This window comes from Oryctolagus cuniculus, chromosome 21 (assembly GCF_964237555.1).
Source record: "Oryctolagus cuniculus chromosome 21, mOryCun1.1, whole genome shotgun sequence".
Taxonomy (NCBI): domain Eukaryota; kingdom Metazoa; phylum Chordata; class Mammalia; order Lagomorpha; family Leporidae; genus Oryctolagus; species Oryctolagus cuniculus.
The window spans coordinates 27,909,217-27,932,063 of record NC_091452.1 but is presented as its reverse complement, the minus strand read 5'-3'; the positions used below and the strand labels follow the sequence as shown (position 1 = coordinate 27,932,063).

General features: G+C 61.1%; 1 protein-coding gene across 3 annotated transcripts; it reads right to left on the bottom strand.

Moving 5' to 3' along the window:
- Positions 1-177: 177 nt before the first annotated feature.
- On the bottom strand, positions 178-17,647 carry PRODH (proline dehydrogenase 1). 3 transcript variants are annotated; one of them, XM_008250574.4, is made up of 14 exons: positions 17,360-17,647; positions 12,447-12,655; positions 8,417-8,451; positions 7,803-7,952; positions 7,109-7,173; positions 6,793-6,909; positions 6,355-6,434; positions 5,898-5,979; positions 4,501-4,593; positions 4,276-4,422; positions 3,465-3,640; positions 2,498-2,596; positions 850-938; positions 178-760 (listed from the first exon to the last, which is right to left on the bottom strand). In XM_008250574.4, exons 1-14 carry the CDS (start codon positions 17,630-17,632, stop codon positions 573-575), a joined length of 1,803 nt encoding a protein of 600 aa, XP_008248796.3. In that variant the 5' UTR covers positions 17,633-17,647; the 3' UTR covers positions 178-572. The 3 variants fall into 3 exon arrangements, with proteins under 3 accessions (XP_008248796.3, XP_069921986.1, XP_069921987.1); XM_070065885.1 differs by lacking the exon at positions 17,360-17,647 and adding an exon at positions 12,849-13,004; XM_070065886.1 differs by lacking the exons at positions 4,276-4,422; positions 4,501-4,593.
- Positions 17,648-22,847: the final 5,200 nt, after the last annotated feature.

The window sequence follows — 22,847 nt, the reverse complement described above, 5'->3', positions numbered from 1 at the left end:
TATGGAGTTAGCGGAGGGGTGTCCAGCTCCCCAGCTGGCTGGGTCTTTGCTGCCCCACCCCCAGGGCCCGCAACTGCCACTGCTCCTTCCAAGCCACTTCCTCCTTCCAAGCCACTTCCTCCTCTGCCAGAGCTGACCTTACGCAGGGCCCCCTTGCTGGGATACAGACCTCGCAGCTAGGAGAACAGCAGTTTATTGACCTGGCAGGCTCCCCAGCCAGCCCACTGCACACCCACAGGGCTTGGGGACTATGGCTCAGACCCTGGCAGGTGGTGGTTGGTCCTTTGGGGTCAAGGACGTGGGGGGATGCAGAGGTGGGGCGCCATGCCCGCTCCCTCGAAGCACAGTTGAAGCCCTCGCAGGTGTCAGACACGGCCCACGCCTGACTGCCCCGCCCTCCAGCAGCCTGGACGCCTCGGGTGCACAAACAAGAATCCGGGGGGGTGCGGGTGCAGCTGTACGAACAGCCCGGGGCCCCCCAGGCCAAAGGCCCCTGGAAAACAGCTGGAGGAGGCGGAGTGTGGAGGCCTCGGGTAGCAGGGGGCTGGCGGTGGCCGGCGACCTGGTGGGCGCTAGGCCGGGTGGGAGAAGAGGCTGCCAGTGCGGAGCCGCCGCTGGAGCTCCTGCCAGAGCAGCTGCCGCTCCCGCTGGGCGCCCTTCATGAAGCCACTGTTCTCCAGGGCGCGGCGCGACAGGTAGGGCAGCACTTCCATCACGGGGCCGTAGGGCACGTACTTGTACACGGGGAAGCCCGCCTGGCCTGCACACAGGGCCCAGGCGGCCGTGAGTCCCCGGCACCACCTGGAGGCCCTCCCCCAGCACCTCCCAACCCAGGGAGGCCTGGCTTACCCAGGGGGAAGCTGATCTGGTCACACATGCCCAGCAGCTGCCCGAAGTACACCTGGCGGTCGGCGGGATGCAGGCCCAGCTCCTCCATCCTGTCAGCAGTGAGGGCCCCAGGGCAACGTGGGGCTCCTGCCTTAGCTCCCAGCCCGCCTTGCTACTGCCACACTGCCCCCCGCCCCCCCGCCGCCCACTGTAGCCTCTGCGCCCCGTGGGGTAGGACCGGGGTATGGGCTCTGCAGCCGGGCTGCTTCTAGCAGGACCCAGCTGGGCTGCCCATGGCCAGCAAGGCCCCCTCCTTCTCCCTCCCTCCCCGGCTGCACAGGACAGACCCGGCCAGCAGCCTGCCCCTGATCCAGGGAAATTCGACCTCCCACTGGCCTCCCGCGCTGCCCCTCCCCACAGCTGGCCTGCCCCAGCGACGGCAGCTCAGGCCCTCAGCAGGCAGCCACTCTGAGGGACAGCGGTGTCAAGGGCAGAGGCTGGGCCGCCACATGAAATGTTCACAACTCCATGCACAGTAAAAATGCAACTGGTGCACTGCTTTTCTACAGTACGTGAAGGCGTGAGATTGCGTATGCACTGGGCTAATTAAAACACACTATTGAGGGGCCGGCGTGGTGGCACAGCAGGTTAAGCTGCCTGCTGCAACGCGCCATCCCATATGGGCACCAGCTGTTCTACCTAGAGATCCAGCTCCCTGCTAATTCTCCTGAGGAAGCAGTAGAAGATGGCCCAGATCCTCAGGTGCCTGCACCCAGATGGGGGGCCCAGGTGGAGTTCCAGTTCTGGCCTGGCCCAGCCCAGCCTTGGCTGTTGCAGCCATTTGGGGAGTGAGCCAGCAGAAAGACTTCTGTCTCTCCCTCTCTGTCTTATAAATAAATAAAGCTTTAAAAAAAAGAAATTCAGTTTTTGAAAAATCATTAATTTCATGTGACTAGAAGTTTTAAAGTCCAGACATGGTTCACATTCTGTTAGCACAGCTTAGACCTTGGCACGGGGGTGGGGGTACCCAAGTCCTATCTTCACACTTCCCCTTGTAGGATCTTAGTAACTTCCTAGGGTTTACAGGAGCTACGTGCTGATGGTTCCCACCCGGTAACCCCCAGCTTCCTAGACCCGAGCACCAGACCTAGCACACCTGCTGCACCTGCCCACTGCCCACCGCCCCCCGGGCTGGGACCTGAGCGCCCCCAGCCCAGGAAGGTGGAGACCGAGAGAGGTACAGGAAATAAGAGGCCTGGCGCAGGTGCCCCTGGGGCTGGGGCGTGAGGTGGGCACTGGAGAACCTGCTGTAACTCCTTTCTGCGTTGGACTCGTTAGAATCCTGCCAGAGCTGTGCTCCACGCGGACAAGCTTTTAAGGCGGGAACAAGCTATATCCCATTCCAAGCGCTGCTTAAAACGTTCCGGGAAACGTTATAAAATGAGGCCGTGCACTGGAGGGGTCTCGGGAGGGGACTCAGATTTAACGCCGGGTCTATCCATTGCATGTCAATAAGCTGTTGAAATCGCCTAATGAGGTTTTTTTTTTTTAATTCATTTTTGAAACCGCTAGTACCTGCCTTATCTCAGTGCAGCCCCTGCAGACCTGAGCACCCCCGAGCCCAGGCCGCAGCCCCCTCTGCCAGCCACAGACTCAAGGCAGGGCCTACCTGCGCAGCGTGAAGCGAACCGTGTCCTCGTTGTGGGAGGCCACCATCACCTTGGCCCTGGGGTTGTGCTTCAGTTCCTCCAGGACGTAATTGAGGCACCTGAGGAGAGGGCTGTATGAGCCCAGCCTGAGGTCCACTTGCCACCCTCCCTGCTGGCCCTGCACCGGAAGGAGGCCTTGGGCCAGGCCAGGGCCCTGCAGTGCGCCGTATCCGAGGGGACAGAGACAGCACCTGTCCACCCTCCCCCACCCCTCAGAGGGTAGATGCACTGCTGGGAGATAGCAATGTCTGGGACTACACAGCCCACGTGGGGGCTGCTGGGGTTCAGTGTCCCCGGCATCACGCTGCATAAAAACATCACCAAGACAAACAGCCTGAAAAGCAGGTGCAGGACCACCAGGCTCCGCCGGTGTGAATAGGCAGCAGGGAGCACTGGGGTACCACGGCCAGTTTGTTTTCAAGCACGCTGTTCTAGGTTTTAAAAAGGAGAAAACCTGGGGCTGATACAGTGTGCAGGGGCTAAGTTGCCACCTGCTGCACCAGCATCTCATGTGAGTGCTGGTTTGAGTCCTGGCTATTCCTCTTCCAATCCAGCTAACATGCGTGGAAAGCAGTGGCAGATGGCCCGGGCTTAGGCCCCTGCACCCTTGTGGGAGACCCGGATAGAGTTCCAGGCTCCTGTCTTCAGCCCCAGCTGGGGAGTGAACCAACAGATGGAAGATTTCTCTCTCTCTCTCTCTCCCTGTTTCTCTTTGCCCCTCCCCCCGCCCCGTACCCTCCCTCTGTCTTTCAAATAAATAAATTAAAAAAAAAGCCTTAATGATTTCGAGAAAGTGACCCAAAAAAGTTCTGGCCTCAGAACACACCCCTCCCCTTGCTGCTTCTGGAGGCCTGGTCCCCAGAGAGGAGTCTGACCACAGCGTGAAATGGCTCCCCAGTCCCCCAGGTCCCGCCCCCGGAAGTGCACCTGTGGTACATGGCGTTGGTGGCCTCGTACGTGGGGTTGATGGGATCCTCGTAGCTGATCTCCGCGGCCCGGGCACGCTCCTGGGCCATGTAGGCACCTCGTACCAGCTTGGCCCCAAAACACCAGCCCTCCCTGCGGGCCAGCTCCACGTCCAGCGTCACGTTGTCATAGGCGTCCTGCGGGGGCCGGTGGAGAAGCGGCTGAGCCGCGGCAACCAGGACAGGTGTTCCTAGGGCCCAGTCAGCTGAGGGCACCCAGGCCAGGCAGCAGCTGCCTGAGGAAGGGGGCACAGCTCAGGGAATCTGGGAGACAGGGCTGGGTAGCATGGCTGACTTCTGTCCCCACACAGCGACAATGACAACCACCTCTGAGGCAAGAGAAATGCTCGTCCCAGGAAGCTTTTGTGATTTGGGGTTCAAGGAACACCAGACTCCGACAGGGCTCCTCCGGCTTCCTCCCCACTAAACACTCTTGCCTGGGTCCCAAGGCCCAGAGCAGGCGCTGGGGACAGGGCTCCAGGAGGCCTTGCTTCCCGCTCACCTGCTCAGGGACCCCAGCCTCAGTCTCCCCTGCAGGGCCAGGCGCAGCTGCCGGGGCCAGGCTGAGTGAGGTCAGCTCTGTTACGCACGACCCACCCACGGAGCCCTCTGGGCGACAGCCTGCTCCCTGCACTGGCCGTCCCAAGAGCCCCCTGCTTGGGCTCGGGCTAGGGGCGCCCCACCAGGTGTGGCCAAGTCCCAGGCACACAGGTGAGGCTGGAGCGGAGCCCTGGAGTGCGGGCTGGGGGGCGGGAGAAGGGGAGCGACCCTGCCTTGAGGTAGCACTGGTAGGTGTTGAAGATGAGTGGCTTCTCCACGTTAAACTTGCGCTGCATCTCCAGTGTCAGGCGGCCGATGGCCGGCTGGAAGTAGGACTGCTCGGCGTCCACCATCAGCCGCACGCCCACTTCTGTGGCTTTCTGAAGGGGCAGAGAATTACGGCTCGAGCGAGGCCGGCAGGTGCCCACCCTCAGCACCCACCGTGCACCTGGCCCTACCTTGGCCAGCACGTCCATCCTCTGCAGCATCCGGGTCATCTGCATCTCCTCCTCCTCGGTGAACCGTGACAGCAGGGGCTCCAGCTGCCCTGTCTGGGTCCCGGGGGAGGGGTGGGGAGGGGGCGGGGAGCAGCGTGCTGTGAGGCCACCAGCAGGGCCCCACCAGCTCCACCTAGAGGCCAGGCCCATCCCTGTCATCACCGCAGCAGCCCCTCAGACCCTGAGCACCCACTCACCCCTTCACACAGGTTCGGGGGACCACCTGGGCCTGCCCCTCCCCCACCCCGCATGCATCAGTCATGCCCTACCCTGGGCCCCCCACGGCCTCTGCAGGACCCTCAGAGGGTCCCACAGCTGTGGGCGAGGACCCCCTTCTGCTCCTGTACCATGCAAAGCACCACCCAATGAAACAGGAGGGAGAAAGGGCCTCAGAGAGGAACCCATGGCGACAGCAGGTGCAACAGGCTGGGGGTGCACTTGGAGCAGGGACAAAGATGTGGCCTTCGAGGAGTTGGGGATGGGGAGGGCGGCGGCAGGCACTCACCACCCGGGGCGGGGGGTGGGCCCTGTGCAGTGCCGGGAGCTACCACCCAGGGCAGGGGGTGGGCCCTGTGCAGTGCCGGGAGCTACCACCCGGGGCAGGGGGTGGGCCCTGTGCAGTGCCGGGAGCTCCCGGTCAATTCCCCTCTACCAGCTCGCAGCAGCAGCCTGGCCACATGCACACGCAATGTCGCCGACGGCCCGTGAGCCTGCCGTGGTCTCCGATCATCCCACCCACAGGTGCAGGGAGTCTCATTCCTCTCCCTCTAACTACGGGCCAGCCTCAGGACAAACGGAACGTGGCAGACGTGATGTCCCGGCACTTCTGGGGCCAGGCCAGGAAAGGCAACACAGTGTCCACCCAGCTCACATCTTGGGGAACGGGCATGTACCCTGAGAACAGAGGCGCCGCGTCAGAAGGAAGCCCCGCGGGCGCCGGCCATCAGCCTCCAGACACTGCAATTGGGATGTCACGTTGCAATTGGTGTCACACTCGGTGGCCACCAGGCAGTCCTGCCTTCTGAGTCCAGTGCCCAGGAGCCCCATCAACCCAGAGCCAACCCAGGCCTGAGTTTGGGGTTACTCAATGCACCAGCACAGACAAGCTCGGGGGAGAGGTCCTCCCGGCACCCTCTCCAAGGCTCCAGTGCACGTCTCTGCCCCGGGCACTCTGGGAACGCTAATGGGACTGTCTTCATCGCCCTGGGCCACGTGGTGTCTCCGTGGGACCACAGCGGACAGCGGCCCCGACTACACCATGTCCCCAGGAGGTCCAGCAGGAGCCACATATGCAAGGTGAATTCTCTTCTCAGCCGGCGCCCTGAAGAGCCCGGAGTTAGTGGGCAGGTGAGCATTACCTGCACGTTGGGGACCACGAGGTGCTTGGAGAGCCGAGTCCTGCTATCAATGAGGCTGCTCCAGTCCAGCAGGTCCACGGTGCTGCGGGAGCAGGTGCATCAGGCGACAGGTGGCGCTATAGCCACACACTGGGAGTCCCAGACCACACCCCTCTCCCCAAAGGGGCACCTCCCCCCACCAAACCCACACACCACAGTGGCCACTGCCGTTCTCCATTTAAAAAAAATGCAAATGAAAGCCCAGGGCCCGGCGTTGTGGTGTAGCAAGTTAAGCTGCTGCCGTGACAGCGGCATCCCATATGAGTGCCGGTTCAAGCCCCAGCTGCTCCACTTCTAACTCAGCTCCCTGCTATGATGCACCTGGGAAGGCAGTGGACAACGGCCCGCGTACTTGGGTCCCTGCCACCCACGTGGGAGACCTGGTTCCTGGCTTCGGCGGAGAAAGGGCTGCTCTTACCCAGACACCCCCAGGGTCTCCGGCGTGAACCAGTCTTCAATCTCCACCCTGGACGCGATGCCCATCTTCGCGACGCTTTCCTTGACAAGCGAGAGGGCAGCGGTCAGGGCTGACACGTGCCAGCGCTGGCTGCTGTCGCTCCGCACACCTGCCCCTTGGGTCGATGGTGCTCTGTTTCTGACAGCAGCCAGCAGTGGCATGAATGAGGTACGCTGTGTCTGGCTCCTGGTTCTGCACCACAGCCCTGGTCCTGCCCCCGATGCCCGCCCCAACCCTGCTCTCTGCGACACAGACCAGCTCCACGCCCCCTCCAGGGTGACCCGTGGACCAGCTCTGGAACCCACCTCAGACAGCTCGACCCTCCCGTGAGCCCCTCCACACGCACACACACACACACCGGGTGCTGCCCAGAAGGGGACAGGACAGGGACTGGCCCACCTGCAGCGCCGCCACCTCCAGCTTCGTGTCCATGGCAGCACGCCCCGCCTGCCCCTGCTCTGCGGCCATTTGGTGGAAGAACCGTCTCCACTTGGTCAGCACATCTGAGAACTGCAGCTGCAAACGCAGGCCTCAGCTGCGTGCCCAGGCAACCCCAGACCCCACACACAGAATCCCCTCCCCCCCCCCGCCCCCAGGACACAGCCTGCTCCCTGCCCCACCCCAGCAGCCTCCGAGGCACAGGCACACCCACGCTCAGTGAAGGCAGCCCCGAGGACTCACAGAGCCCCTCTGGGTGGAAGGTTCCGGCACTTACCAGAAACTGGGGTCTCCCCAAGGCAGTGAGTTTAATGGCCGAAAAGCCGTCATCGCTGGCCCCACCTGTCACAAGTGGCCAAAGGAAGAGCCGTGGACAGGGAGGCCAAGGGAGACCCCGTGCCCACTGCTGGCCCCAAAGGGTCCCTCACCACGGCTCTCTACCCAGCCTGGTGGCCGATCCAGAGACCCTCATGGAGGTGGGAGGGGAGACTCAGCAGGGTCTGCTTTGCCGTGCGGTGGCAGGAAGGTGCCACCAAGACCCAAGGGTCCCCTCCCACCCTCGATTCCTCTGCTAAGCTGTGTGCATCACAAGCCCTCCCCGGCCCCTGCCCCGTGCGTGGGTTACAGGACAAAGACCCTCAGGGGTGCATACCGGGCATAGGCTGGGCCACTCAGGGCTTGGCTTAACTCATATCCCACTACACCCCAGCAGAGGGCGCCCTGGGGAGACACTGCCCCATGCCAAAGGAAGTGGCTTGAGCTCCTAAGACCAGGCCCTCAACCTCCAGGTGGGGGAAGACACAGCTCAGATGGACCCCGTCCCTGCACTCTGCATCCAGGCACAGCACCTGGGAGAAGGCTGGATCGTGGGGTGAGCTCTGTCCCCCTCAGCATCCACACCCCCAGGGGCTGGGCTGGGGCTGGGCTGGGCTGGGCCTGGCAGGTGTAGCCAGCAGCACCCGGGGGCTCACCCGAGGCCTCGATACAACGCAGGAAAGTCTCCATGTGGCTGTCACACTTGGCCTCGTTGGCATAGAAGTAGGTGCGGGCGCTGATGACACCGTCCCTGCGGTCTCCAAAGGCTGGGTGGGCCTGGTATTGCTTCTCCCTCTTACTCAGGCCTGCGAAGGCAGACAGGGCCTAAACACAGGTGCAGGCGCTGCCGTCTGCCCAGGGTCCCGATGCCCCAGAACAGGCTCCGAGGTAGCGTGGCCTGCGGGGACCCGGCCCCCTGCCCTGTTGCTGCCTGAAGGCTCCCAGCTGCAGAGCCACCCTCCTGTCCCCTCCCTGTGCCCCTGCTGTTTCTTCCGCCTGAGTGCCCCCCGATCCTCCTGGCTAAGCCTCACACCCAGGAAGACAGGGTCCCTCAGCCAAGGCCTGGACCGCCAGCACCTAAGGAAAAGATTGGGTCCAACTGGGGAAGACCGTGCAGGAAAGCAGGACCTGTCCCTGGCCAGGGTGCTGGCAGATGCACCAGATACCCAGGGAGGAGCCTCAGCCACCCAACCCCTACCCCAGGGCTTGTGTCTCGAGCCCAGGCATCCCCTGTGCCTGAGGCTGGGGACAGCAGGGGACTCTTACTCACCACTGCCATCCTTCTCTGCCTCTGAGGTACAGGACCTGCGGGGGGGGGGGGGGGGGACAAGAGGCAAAGGTCAAGGTCACAGCACCTGCTTCAAGTGACCAGGAGGCAGAGAACCTGACCCTGAACCTGACAGAGGGCTGGGGTGGAACCAGCTCTGAGCAGGGAAAGGGGTATTTGGGTGGAGCCCCTCATTGCAAGCAAGGAGTACAATAATTCTTGCGGGCTGGCGTTGTGACGTAGCCGGTAAAGCCAACACCTGCAGTGCCGGCATCCCATATGGGTGCCAGTTCCAGTCCTGGCTGCTCCACTTCTGATCCAGCTCTCTGCTGTGGCCTGGGAAAGCAGTAGAAGATGGCCCAAGTCCTTGGGCCCCTGCATCCACATAGGAGACTTGGAAGAAGCTCCTGGCTCCTGGCTTCGGATCAGTACAAATCCAGCCACTGCAGCCATTTGGGGAGTGAACCAGAAGATGGAAGACTTCTCTACCTCACTACCTCTCTACCTTTCAAATAAAGAAATCTTAAAAAGAAAAAAAAAAAAAGGAAGAATTCTCAGAAGAGCCTAGGGCACACAGAACCTTCTAGAAGAAAGCGGAAGTCCGTGCCTCTCCCCCAGAAAAGCACAGGACAGAGGGGCAAACTGCCCAGCAGGCATGGTTCCCTAATCCAGTGGGGTGGCCCCCTTGCTCTGGCTGCAACCCCACCTCCAGCTGCCCGCTGGCATGCCCTGCCCCATGGCTGCAGCACCCACCCCTGCCAGACCTCCTGCAAGGACCCAGCACCCCTGCAGAACCACAGCAAACACCCTCTCCCCTCCTCCTCCCCATCCTCACGACAGCAGCCAGCCCCAGCCTCAGTACTGTGATAGATTCCATCGCTCCCCTTAACCTGCTGGCCCAAGTGGGTGGTAGCCTTGTCTCCCATGTGACTTTGCAACTTGAAGCCTTCCTAGGATCTCATTTTCAGTTCTGACCCGACAGATGCACAGACAGATTCCCCATCTGCTGGGTCACTCGACCCAAATGCCCACAGTATGAGCAGTGGGGCGGGGCGGGGGTGGTATGGGGTGTGTGTGTGCGCACACACTCCCTGGGTGAGGCCAAAGCCAGCAGCTTAGAACTGCACCCAGGTCTCCCCCGTGGGTCACAGTGGCCCAGCGACTTGAGCCATCACTTGCTGCCCTCCCCGGTGCACGGGAACAGGAAGCTGAGTCAGAAGCCACAGGCAGGGATCAAACCCAGGCTCTCGGATACAGGATGCGTGTCAGGAATAAGCCGGCAGCAGCTGGGTCTCCCCAGGACCCATAGGAAAGAAGGGGGGCTCTTCCGCTCCTCGGGCCCCCGGGGCCAAGAGGGAAGGCAGGGGAGGGCCGCAGATGGCACTGTCCCCTGCCCCCTGTCCATTGAAGCAAGCCTGGGGCCGGAAATCAGCTGCCAGGACACCCACCACTTCCTGTCCCTGCTCCTGGCCAGTCCCAGGGCCCTCATCTGGGGGGACTTTGAGCCACAACTGCCTAGATCATAGCCCAGGAGTCACAGCCACCAGGCCCAGGCCCACTAGGGGTCAGGGACTCCTCCAGGTGGCACCACACCCTACCCAGCTACCAGGGACAGGAGCTCAGTGAGTGGGCAGGCAGCTGTCGCTCAGGCCGCCCAGTGGTGGGGACAAGGAGATGCAGCAGCAGAGAAGTAGAAGGTGCTATGTCCATGCACCACGGTTCTATGTCCACACAGCCTCTGTGGGACCCACTTCCGGTCCCCCACTCCCACCCCGGTCCTTCCCCACACCCAGTCACCAGGACGTGGTCTGTGTGCAACCCCTGCTGGCAGTGGCCACTGTGAGCCCCTCCAGGCCTCCGCTCACACCCAGGCAAGGGGAAGAATAAATAGCACGTGACCATGACAATGACCCCAAGTCCCAGGGGTTGGGGGAGGAGGGGATTCCGCATCTGCAAAGGCAGTGGAAATACTCTAAGGGTCCCCTTGGCCCCTCTTGCCAGCTGCAGGCAGTGAATAGTGGGGGAGACCCCTCACTGGCCGCTGGCCGCTCTGAGAGGCAGGCAGCAGGCGGCAGGGGAAGGGGCAGGCCACACTCAGCCAAGCCTGTTCCCCATTCTCCCTGCACACCTGCCCCGGGCACCCCACACTCTGCCTCCTGTGCCCCTCCCTGAGGAGACACCTGGCCCGGGCATGCTGAAAGCCAAGGCCAAGGCCCCAGGCAGCCCTAGGGCCTGGGACAGACACCTGCCAGCTGCCCTGCCCCCAGGGGCCCTCCCACGGGACTGTCACCAGGATGATACTCCAGTCCCTTGCTCTGGGGGGATCCCCCGCCCCAGAAGGGGGTTCCTCTCCCTGGCCTGGGCATCTTACAGGGGGCCACTCTGCCTCTACACCTCCATCCTGTCGGTTGCGCTCATGGTTAGGGAGCAGTAGGCCCGAGACCAACCCCAGGGCTTTCATTTGGGGCAGTGGCCTCCCTCATGTCTCTCTGGAGTCAAGTCCATGGGCCCTGTGCTGGGAGCAGGAGTAGGGGGTGGGGAGGTTAGGAAGACCCCACTCCCACAGAGACACCGAAGCAAGTCCCCACCCAAGACCCTGCAGGCCCGATACTCCTGGCCAGGCGTGCCTGGGGAGCTGCAGGCCCCTGGATGGCTCCAATGTGGGAGGGGGCGCTTCCCAGCCCTGTCCCCACCAGCCTCGGTGGGCCTGAGCCCACGACATCTTGCCCAGGTGGGAGATGGTGGGAAACTTGCCCAACAGGAAGGAGCGGCCGCTCACATCCCAAAACCTCCGAGGGTGAGGGAGGTGAGCTCCTGAGGGCATGGGTGACAAGCCGGGGCAGGGGTGGGGGACACACCGGGCAATGGCCCTGGGAAAGACAGACCGGAGGGAGAAGGAACCCATTATGAAACAGCAGTCTGCACCCGGCCTGGTGCTGAGGCCCCAGAGCTGGCTGGTATTCAGCAAGTAGCTTCCAGCAAAGGTTATGGCCAAGTCCCCTAGTGGGAGGCTCCCTGGGAGGTAGAGGGGACAGAGAGGGAGGGGTAGGGGGGCAGGACACCCCACCTTCAAATAAGCCAATCGCAAGGCAGGGGCTGGGCTGCCCTGACCAATCAGCAACAGGCTGGCCGGGCAAGCTGAGACAAGAGGGGACATTCCGTTCCCAGGCGGGAGGCCTCATGTGACTGCCTTCCCCTGGGGAGGGGCTGGGCAAACACTGGGGCCCTGAGTGGCGTGGCTCAGGCCCAGCTGCTGTCACGGGGGGGGGGGGGGGGGGGGGGGGGGGGCCAACTCCAAATCCAAGGACAGACTTGGCCTTGCCAGGACTTCCCAGGTGTCACTCGCTGCTCTGATGGGTAGCAGAGGGCAATGCTGTCCTGCCCCCTGCCCCCTGTCCCCTACGCCCGCTGCCCAGGGAATGCGCCCCACAGCCAGGCAGTAATCTCTGAGCTGCCCTGCCCAGTGACCTGGCTGCCAGTCCCTTCTCCACGGAGCCTGGGCAGGCGCTGGGCCTGGCAGGTGCACCCCGCAGGCCAGGCAGACCCACGTGCAGAATTAAGAAACCATCAACCAGGGGGCTAAGGGCCGGGCCAGGGTGCGGTGGCAGAACCCGCCTGGCTGGTCAGATCTTGAATGAAAAGCAAGGGCAGGGCAGGGCTGGCTACGTGTGTGCATGCGGCCAGGAGCAGCCGGCTCGGCAGCCCTGGCTGGGGGAACCACATAAAAGCACCTTGGATTTCCCATCGGGATTCATGTCACAAAGGAGAATTATGCACTGATTTTTTTTTCCTTTCTCAAACACTTGCAATGCAAAACCCATTCCTAGACCACAAGCCACGTGAGACCCAGGTGGCGGGGCTGGATGGACGGAGGGTCACTGTCCCTGACCCCGGCACCCTCGGGGTCACACCAGGCTCTGTGTCACCTGCACGTGGCCAAGACGAAAAGAACTCCAGGTAGAACCAACCCAGGAGGGCTGGCGGCAGGCCAGGCCAGGCCCCGCCCCCACCCACCCCATCCACTTGGCCTCACTCCATCTCCTGGCGCTCCGCCTCCTCGTGGCTCAAGTCTTCCTCCACGCCGTAGTCCAGGATGGAGCCAACGCCAAAGGCCTTGTTGTGCTGGATCAGGGGTCGGATGGACTCCTGGTCCTCGCCGGCCACAAACTGCCCATAGAAGGTCATCTTCATGAGTTTGTCAAACATCCTCTGTCCCAACAGTTTCCTGGCCACGTGGAGCAGCTGCAAGGCAAGAGGAAAGTCGCCGGGTTTCACGGCCCGCCCCTGACCCTTCAACCCCATCCCACGGCTTTGCCGCGGAGTCTCCTCCCCTGGCTTCCCAGGAGCATTAGCAGGGAGCTGGATCGGAAGTGGAGCAGCCAAGACTCAAACCAGCGCCCGTGTGGGATGCGGGCATCACGGGCAGCAGCTTCACCTGCTGCCCCCAGCACTGGCCCTGTGCAGGGGGCATTTTCACAGCAGTGTCCACAATCACACGCAGCGATTTCGTGGGGAGAGTGAGGAGCTGACGCAGCATTCTAAAAGCAAGCGGCCAGGTTCTCCACTGTCTGCTTGTAACCAAGTCCCTGTAGCCATGCCTGGCACAGCATCAACCCTTTGAGATCTGTAACACAGGCAGGTATTACCGAGACAGAATCAGGCTCCGCTGGAGCAAGGGGAGGGAGAAGCCCACAGCAACAAATCAGAGCCTGCAAGGGCCTGCGAGGGGAGTGCTCACTCTGGGACCAGCAGGGGGCTGCCCGCTATGGCTGTCACATCGCACCCACAGCCCAGATTTCCACCTGCATTTGTGCACATGAACCTGAGCATTAAGTCTAGAGCCTGGGACCCCAGAGGAAACAGATCAGGCACTCACATCTTAGGAGGAAAAGAGACCCGAAAAGGAAAGGAGCGGGGGAGTGGGCTCTGCTAACCAGAGCCAGGGAGGGGGCTCACCAAGTCAAGGAGTGGGCACAGAGAACTGCGGTGCACATCTGAGCCCACGACCCCACCCCGCCTCAGCACTGCGGTGTAGTAGGCTAAGACTCTGCCTGCAGCACCAGCATCTCATATGGGCACCGATTCAAGTCCTGGCTATTCCACTTCGGATTCAGCTCCCTGCTAATGCGACTGGGAGAGCAGCAGAAGATGGCCCAAGTCCTTGGGCCCCTGCAACCCATGTGGGAGACTGGGAAGAAGCTCCTGGCTTTGGATTGGCTCAGCTGTGGCCATTTGGGGAATGAACCAGCAGATGGAAGATCTTTCTCTCTGCATCTCCCTCTCTGTCTGAACCTATGCCTCTCAAATTAATAAATAAAATCTTAAAAAAAAAAAAAAAGGTTAAGCTTGGAGTTTGTCGAACCTGACACATGATGGGACCTTCCCTTAGCAGGAGACACTGCTCAGCACCAGGGAGCTGGGACATGATCCCTAAGCAAAACCATTAGCAAGTGCAACCCCACACAAACCACAGACACACACAGCCCCCTCGGCCCTTGCTAGAACCACCCAGGAGCCACTTCCAGACCACCTCTGCATGCCCACGGGACATCCCCTGAGGAGCAGGGTCATCCCTGAGGAGCAGGGTCCTGCCGTCCCTCGGCCTCTGTATATCTCTCTCTCTTTTTGTTCTTCTACAAAGAGGATTTGAACAAAAAGATGGACGTGCTGACACCTGAGACAAGGCAGGGCTCCGCCCACTTCTTCCCAAGCCCAAGCCAGGGACCCGGATGGCTGGAAGGGTGTTAGGGGTGTGGGGGGAAGGGGAGGAGACACAGCAATCCTGATTCCCCCCACCCAGAGTGGTGTGCAGGGGTAGCTGGAGGGGAAGAGGGGTTTGAACATCTCAAAGATTGCCCCAGGCCGGCGGGGGGGGGATGAGCCAGCACGGCAGTGCAACAGGTTAAGCCACCTCTTGCGAGACCCACCGGCATCCCAGAGCCCCGTATCCGAGTGGCTGTTCAAGTTCTAGCTGCTATGCTTCCTGCTTCTGACCCAGCCCCCTGCTAATGAGCCTGGGGAAGGAAGTGGAAAATGGCCCCAGTACTTGGGCCCCTGCCACCCACGTGGGAGACCAGGATGGAGGCCCAGGCTCCTGGCTCTAGCCTGGCCCAGCCCTGGCTGTTGTGGCCATGTGGGGGTTAAAACAGCAGATAGAATATCTCTATCTCTTTTTGTCTCCATCCCTGTCACTCTTTCAAATAAATCAATATATATATATTAAAAAAAAAAAGTCCAGTGTTGTGGTGTAGTAGGTTAAGCCTCCACCTGTGAAGCCAGCCTCCCGATTCGAGTCCCAGCTGCTCCACTTCTGATCCAGCTTCCTGTTGAACTCCTGAGAAGGTAGAAGATGACCCAAGTGTGGGTTCCATGTACCCGCATGGGAGACCTAGAAGAAACTCCTGGCTTCGGATCAGCCCAGCTCCAGCTGTTGCAGCCATTTGGCGAGTGAACCGGCAGATGGAAGAGCTCTCTCTGTCTCTCCTTCTCTCTCTGTATCTCTGCCTCTCAAATACATGAATAAAATGTTTATTTAAAAAAAAAAAATTCAGGGCTGGGCAGGGCAGAACTGGGAGCCAGAAAAAAACTCTCTCTGGCCTCGGGAAAGGAAACCCAGACGATGCCAGATCTCAGAGAACCACAGGAAAAACCATGCCTGCAGGGGCCACCTGTGCCACCAACCTCTTGCAATCCACAATTAGCTCAACACTCAGCCCTGTCACAGCTAACACCAAATGAAGGAGCAGGGGTGAGGCAGGGCGGGTGGGATGCTCTCGGCACCCCTGCTCTCCAAGGGGAGGAGGCTCAGAGGCACACAGGCAGGGCTGGCAATTTTAAATCCCACGGCCAAGCAGCTACTAAAAACCATCCTGGTGGGGCAGAGTTGTGTGGCCTAATGGTTACAGCGTCTGCATCCCTTATCGGAGTGCCTGGGTTCGAGTCTCAGCTCCGCTCCTGATTCCAGCTTCCTGCCCATGTGCATGCATCCTGGGAGGTAGCAGGTGGATAGCTCAAGTACTGGGTCCCTGCCCAGCCCAGCTCCGAATCTAAATGCCTGGCCCAGCCCTAGCCATGGTGGGTGCTTGCAGAGTGAACCAGCGGATTGCACCTCTGTCTCTCCCAAAGGTAAAATAACACAAAACCAGGGGCTGGTGCTGTGGCATAGTGGGTAGAGCCTCCACCTACAGTGCCGGCATCCCATATGGATGCCAGTTCGATTCCCAGATGCTCATCTTCTTATCCAGCTCTCTGCTGTGGCCTGGGAAAGCAATGGAAGATGGCCCAAGTGCTTGGGCTCCTGCAGGCACGTGGGAGACTCGGAAGAAGCTCCTGGCTTCAGATCAACCCAGCTCTGGTCATTGAGGCCACTTGGGGAGTGAACCAGCAGATAGAAACAAATAAAATACAGTTTTTTTAGAACCCACAGAACCATCCTGGAGTGGAATGGTGGGAGACGAGGACAGCGCCCCTCTTCTCCAAGAAGCAGCACGCTCCACTGGGGATGCAGAGCCCTGCTCCAGGGTCTGACCGTAAAAGCCACAAACGATTGCCGCTCTCCGCTCCCTCCCCCCCACAGAACCCCTGCCCTGGCTCACACGCAGGCTCAGAACCACCGCCATGGAAACCGGGACTTCTGGAAACCTCTTTCCCACTGGCACGCGGGAGCCCCGGCTGGGTCCTGGCCCAAGGCAGTGGCCCAAGTCTCAGCTCCTGACAGGCCTCCGAGCGGGTCTGAGGCCCGTGCCCACCGGGAGCTCCCAGGCCACGCGAGGCCTTCTGTCCCCTGGGCCAGAGGACAGAGAGACAACAAAATCCACCAAATCAGGTCATCCCCAGTGAGCAAAGGCAGCCGAGGGCCAGCCCAGCCTCTTCCTCACCTCCCCCAGCACCCCGCTCTGAGCCCACCAACTCTGAGCAGGACAGTGGCTCAGACCCTGCAGAGAAGTCTTCTCTCCCCTGGGGCACAAGGGGGAGCCGGGGAGGGTTGTCTCTGGGGGCCCCTGTCTCCCCCAGGTCCCCACAGCACTGTCCCTGCACCCCAGTGCTTGCCCGGAGCTGGTGCCCGAGGGACAGCAGAGCCAACACACCCTCTCCCCCAGCCACCCAACGGTACCCTAGTTAGAACGGGGGTGCAGGGGCTCACTCCTGCACGGAGTGAGCATGCATGGCCACAGATACACAAGACCTCCAGAGGCCTCCCTCCCCCTCCCCGCCCCCACCCCCACAGCCGCAGCTGCCACCATCCTGGGCTCCCCCAGGCCAACACCTGACTCTGCCTTGTTGGGCATCTGCCCTCATTCCCACCTGCCTCGGCCTCACCTAACTCAGGGCTTCTGTTCTCCCCGGGGGGGGGGGGGGGCAGCATGGGGCCCTCCACGTGGTCTCATTGGAGAAACGCACACCACTTGCATGGACACCTCCCGCTCTGCCGCGCCACGGACCGGCCCCTCGCACACTGTCAGGATCACTCAGGATCCGCCAGGCCACTGTTCTGTTCCCCACCCCGCCCGCCCCCCAAAAACGAGGCCCTCACACTTGCCAGGGTTACCAGTTTTAAAGTTTCAAGTTAGGTGCCTGAATCACTTCCCCATTTTTGTCCCAACCCTGCTCAGGGCGGCCTGTGTGGGGCGTGGCTAGTCAGAAACCTATGACAAGTCACCTGCAACACCTCCCCTTGGACCGGAGTGACAGCTACCCAGTTCTCCATCGGTCTTCCTGCAAAGTGGGATGCGTATGAAAAACCACACTGGGCTTTGGTTTCGGCTGGGAGTACTGACAAGTAGGAAATTTCACCAGGTCCGGAAAGAGAATGCAGGAAACGCCTCCCTTTTGCGACTCCCTGGGGGCTCAGAGGCGCCCCCTCACCGCTCCCCACCCGCCGCGCGCGGTTTTGGCACCTCGGATCCCCGCGGGCACCTGCCCGCCCGCCCGCCCCGGCCTGCGCACCTGCTCGTGGCGCGCCAGCAGCGCGGGCGAGGCGCACAGGCGCAGCACCAGCAGGCTGCGCGCCAGCTCCCAGCTACGCCGGCTCCGGTACGCCTCCTGCGCGTTGCCGAAATCCACGGCGGGCACCGGCGGCCGCACGGCCTCGGCCGCCCCGCACTCCGGCACGGGCCCCGGCCCCGCGGCGGGCTGCTCGCGGGCCGCGGGCGCCGTGGACAGCGGGGCGAGGCGCGGGACGCCGGAACGCAGCGCGGAGCAGACACGCCTCAGAGCCATGACGGGGCCCTCCCTGCGCGCCGGGGCCGCTTAAGAACGCGCTGCGGCCCCGCCCCACCCTGCCGCCGCCGCCGCCGCGGCCCCGCCCCCTTCGCTAGAGGCCCCGCCCCTCCGTTGGAGGCCCCGCCCCCTCTCCGCCCACGCGCTCCACGGGCTGCTCGCCGCAGTACAACCTGGCTGGAGACCACGTCGTCCTCACCACCGACAGCCCGCTCCTCCTTGGAACTGGGCCCGAGACCCGGTGTGCAACTTCCTCCCGGGTTTTCCAGGGTCTCCAAGCTGACCAAGTAGGTCTAGAGCTCGCAGGCCGGCGCCACCGCATACCTGGGTGGCTCCCTGGTGGTTGGGCCACCTTGCCTGGTCTCAGAGGCACCTGCAAGCCCCAGGGCAGCTTTCCCCATCGCTCGCCCTGAGTCCCTGTTGCTGCACCCTGGCACCCTGTGCTCTGTGCGTCTTCGCGGAAAGAGCTCGGGGTGGAAGAGTCCGTTCCACGGACTTGTTCAGCTCTGCTGACATCTGGAGACCAGCCTGTCTGCATAATGCAAGTTATCTGTCAGTGTCCCTGGTCCCGCCCCACCAGACGCCAGCAACCCACACACACGGGGTGGGGTGGGGGGAGGACAACCAAAGTCACCTCCAGGCATTGCCAAGCGCCTGTGGAGAGCACCATCCCCTGTTTCAGGTGGAGAGACCCTTTCTGTCCCTCTTCCTCCTGCTAGAGGGGACGGACAAACGTGGCAGGTGAGTTAGGCTCAGAGGCAGGAGCTCAGGGGTCCCCCAGGCAGCTCTGCTTACCCGGAGTGGGCCAGCCCCCACAGCTGGCCCTGACCACCAGTTTTCCCACCCCGGTCTCCTTTTACCATGATTGTCTCTCTGCCTGGTGGCCTCTGCCTGCGCCCACCTCTGTTCAGAGCTGGCCATTCTGCCCGCCCCTGCTCCAAGCTCCAATCCGTTTGCATCGCTCCTCTCGGGCACCTGTCCCTCCTCCTGCACCCCCTGCACCCTCATTCCTCCTCCTCCTCCTCCTCCTCCTCCTCCTTGGGGGTCAGCTGCTTCTCTCCTTGCCCTGCCCCTGGTGACTCTGCTGCTGTGCCGCAGCCACACTGTCACCTGGGTGTGACTTTATGGATTGAAAGAAGGAAGCCATGTGGGAAGTTTGGCCCCCAGCCCTAGGCTGGTGACTGTGGATTCCAGACTCGTCCTCCAGGCCCAACGTCACCCTGGGTCACACCCAGCCTTTGCCCAGTACCCTGGAGACCAAGGGACTAGACCCTCAGCTGCCAGCCCGCTGCCACGTGCTAGGAGAAACTGCACAGGGCTGGCAGGTGCACACACCAGCCGGTGTCGGTGACACACTCAGGAAAGTGGAAACAGCTGACTTTAGCAGGAAGTGGAGCAGCCAGGACACCAACCGATGCTGCCCTCCGTCTGTTTTCTGGATCATTCTGTTGATTTCATCAGCCCCTGCCTCGGGAACCCTCCCCCCTCTAATGTACTTCTATCAAAGGTGCTGCCTCTCGCTGAACTGTTCATGGAGACAGCTGGCAAGCGTCCACAGCACACAGGCTTTTGGCAAAAGGACTGACGGTGTGCAAAGTTAGCTCGGCTCAACCTGTCCCCGACATTCACGACAAACCTCAGATGAGGGCCTGGACTTCCCCATCCTCATCTGACACAGGGGGTAGGGTCTATGCATCCCATACAGGCGTCAGTTCGAGTCCCAGCTGCTCTACTTCCAATCCAGTTCCTTGCTGATGCACCTGGGAAAGAGGTGGAGGGTGACCCAAAAGTGCCCGAGCCCCTGCCACCCATGTGGGAGCCCCGAAAGAAGCTTCTGGCTTTGGTCCAGCCCAGCCACGGCCATCTGGGGAGTGACCCGGCAGATGGAAGATCTGTCTCTGTCTCTCCTTCTCTCTAACTCTGCCTTTCAAATAAAAACAAAAACAATGGCATGCTGGTGTGTAAATAAATACTATGCTAGCTGAAAGGAGCCATGTGTTTCCATGAAGTGTTCCGGATAAGGAAATCTGTAGATAAGGATCTCCTAGAGGCAAATCAGTGGAGTGGGGGGAGGGGGACGGCAGGAGGAATGGGAGTGCCTGCTGATGGGCGTGGAGTTCGCTGACCACTGAGTGTCACAGGCTCTGCCCCCTGCTGGCCTCCCCCATCAGTGGCCTCGGCTGCACCAGCTGCTGGCCCCCTTTTAAGTATCTTTTTTTTTTCTGTTTTACTTTTCACTTTATTTTTATGTTTAAATTATTGTTGAGGGACCAGCATTGTGGCCAAGAATGTCAGGCTGTCATTTGTGATGTCACTGAGAATGTCAGGCTGTCATTTGTGATGTCACTGAGAATGTCAGGCTGTCATTTGCGACGGCGCTGTCCCATCGAAACACTGGTTTGAGTCGGCTTCCAACCCAGCTTCCTGCTAATGTGCAGCCTGGGAGGCAGCAAGTCATGGCCAAGTGCTCGGGCCCCTGCACCCACGTGGGAGACCCGGAAGGCATTCCAGGCGCCCGGCTTCAGCCTGGCCCAGCCCCGGCTGCTGCGGCCATTTGGGGAGTGAACCAGCAGATGGAAGACCTCTGTCTCTGTCTCTTCCCCTTCTCACTCTCTGTAGCTCTGCCTTTCAAATAAAAAATAAATATGATCTTTTAAATAGTAAATAAAATATTATTTGAAATGGAGAGGGAGAGAGAGAACGCACTCCCCTCCACCGGTTTACTCCCCAAATGCTCATAACAGCAAGAGTTGGGAGAGGCCAAAGGTGAGAACTCCACCAGGGACCCAAGTGCTTGAGCCGCCGCCTGCTGCCTCCCAGCGTGCTGGGATCCACAGAGCGGGCGACTCCGGTCTGTTTCCACCGTGGCCTTGAGCTCCGTCCAAGCTTCCCCTCGCCCTCTTCCCCCGACCCCTAATTTCCTGGAATATCTGCTTGCCTGCCCGAATCCCGGCTCCCTAGGCTCATCCTGCTTGCTCCACGCTCCTGTTCATGGAAATATGTGCTCTGTCTGTGGGCAGAGGAACGCAGTCCTTTTTGTTTAGTTTGGAGCCGGTCTCTCTCGTTATCAGCCTGCACCACGCGCTCCGGCAGCGGTGCTCGCCCCGCCCGCCCCCGGCACCACCCACCCCCTCCCATCTCACGGATCCTCCTCGGGTTCTGTTTGGCCCTGTCAGTCTCATTGATTGTTTTCAGAGCCGGTAACACGTGACTGCACTTCCTTCCGCTGAGATCCTCTGCTGGAACCTGGCACCCGCCACTAGTCACTTTCAATGCCTGAGCGAGGGAAGGTGTTTAAATGTTTCCACCGCCTCCTTTTCTCAGGAAATCAGGGCATACTCTGTGTGCTGACAAACGTGGCTTTCACAAGCGTCCCACGGAGGAACCAGGATTACTGCTTCCTCTTATGCAAGGGAAATTGGGTCTCCAAGACCGGGGAGAGAAAGCAGCTTTCCCAGGGACCCACACCCAGGGTCGCTGTCCTCCCTGGTACATTAGCAGGGAGCTGGATTGCAAGTGGAGCAGCCGGGACACCAAGCAGCACCCATGCGGGATGGCAGTGTTGCAGGCAGGGGCTTTACCTGCTACGCCGTGCCAGCCCCCGTTACCACTTTCAGGGGCCAGGTGCAGGAGCCCAGCACAGGCACAGCAGAAAGCACTTGGCTACGAGAGGGAGGAGGTGATAATGGAGTTGGAGCTGGCTACACGTGTGCCTCCTGGTGATAATGAAGCAGGGTCATGCGTGTGAAGGAGAAGGTGGGTTCCGGTGGGAGACACCTGGACTGCCCAGAGCAGGTGTGTGTGGCAGGTGCGTATCGTGCTGATGCTCGCAGCAGCAGTGATCCCACCTGCCGTTAAATCCTGGGCCATACTTTTCCCTTGGGCAAGTGAGGTTGATTAAAAAACACTGATGCAGCTGCCAGCATTCCACGTGAGGGTTACGGATGTGCTAATGCCCCAGGGCCTGCCTGCATGGTGGCTAGTGGCCCATAGCGGGCAGTGGCAGGTCACCCAGGTCCTGGGCCAAATGTCCAAGGCAGGGCCGTTCCTGCAGCTGTGACTTTGCTCTCCACACAGCCCCTCCCTGGGGGACACACATACAACCCAGGAGTCTGGGGGCCTGCCCTGTTCAGATCAGGGTTGGGGAGTCAGAGGGCTTGTCACACGGGCTCCTGTGGGGTCGAGCACAACAAGGGAGCTTAGTGATGCTAGGACAGCCCGTCGTCTGACACGGCCACACCCCCTCTGGATGGGGCGTCTGCAGTGAACCACATGCACTCAGGTGGGCAGATGGCCCCATCCAGGGAAAGACACATTTGCTTAAACAGGGGCTGGCGCTGTGGCACAGCAGGTAAAGCTGCCAGCTGCTGCACTGGCATCCCATATGGGCACCGGTTCGAGCCCTAGCTGCTTCAATTCTGATCCCTGATGATGCACCTGGGAAAGCAGTGGAAGATGGCCCAAGTCCTTGGACCCCTGCACCCGCATGGGAGACCTGGAAGAAGCTCCTGGCTCCCGGCTTCGGATCAGCACAGCTCCGGCCGTTGTGAGCCAGCGGATGGAAGACCTCTCTCTCTCTCTCTCTCTCTCCCTCTGCCTCTCTGTAACTCTGCCTTTCAAATAAATAAATAAATCTTTTTTAAAAAAGACCCTGGCTGAGCATGGGGCTCCAGGGCCCCAGGGACACTGTGAGACCAGTACCTCTGCTTACCAGCTGCACGCACCCCACGCTTGCTCCCTCCAGCCAGGGGCTGTGAGGGGTCACTGGAAGCCTTCACCTCTAATTACTACTTTTTTTAAGATTTTATTTATTTGATAGGTAGAGTAACAGACAGTGAGAGAGAGACAGAGAGAAAGGTCTTCCTTCCGTTGGTTCACTCCCCAAATAGCTGCAATGGCCCAAGTTACGCCGATCCAAAGCCAGGAGCCAGGTGCTTCTCCTGGTCTCCCATGCAGGTGCAGGGCCCAAGCACCTGGGCCATCCTCCACCGCCCTCCCTAGCCACAGCAGAGAGCTGGACTGGAAGAGGAGCAGCCAGGACTAGAACCTGGCGCCCATATGGGATATGCCGGCGCCGCAGACGGAGGATTAACCTAGTGCGCCAGGGCGCCAGCCCCCACCTCTGCCTTCTTTAACCACGGCCACTGCCCCATCATCTCCCTCCAGCAGTGTGCAGGGATGAGCCCGCCCCTTCTCGGTGGGCCCCCATTAAATC

Coding starts and splice junctions, on each gene's coding strand:
- PRODH (XM_008250574.4), bottom strand. CDS start 17,632: ATGGCTCTGAGGCGTGTCTGCTCCGCGCTGCGTTCCGGCGTCCCGCGC. Junction 12,656..17,359: donor TGCTGGCGCGCCACGAGCAG/GTGCGCAGGCCG, acceptor CTTGCCTTGCAG/CTGCTCCACGTGGCCAGGAA. Junction 8,452..12,446: donor GCGGAGCGCCAGGAGATGGA/GTGAGGCCAAGT, acceptor CCCCCCCCGCAG/GTCCTGTACCTCAGAGGCAG.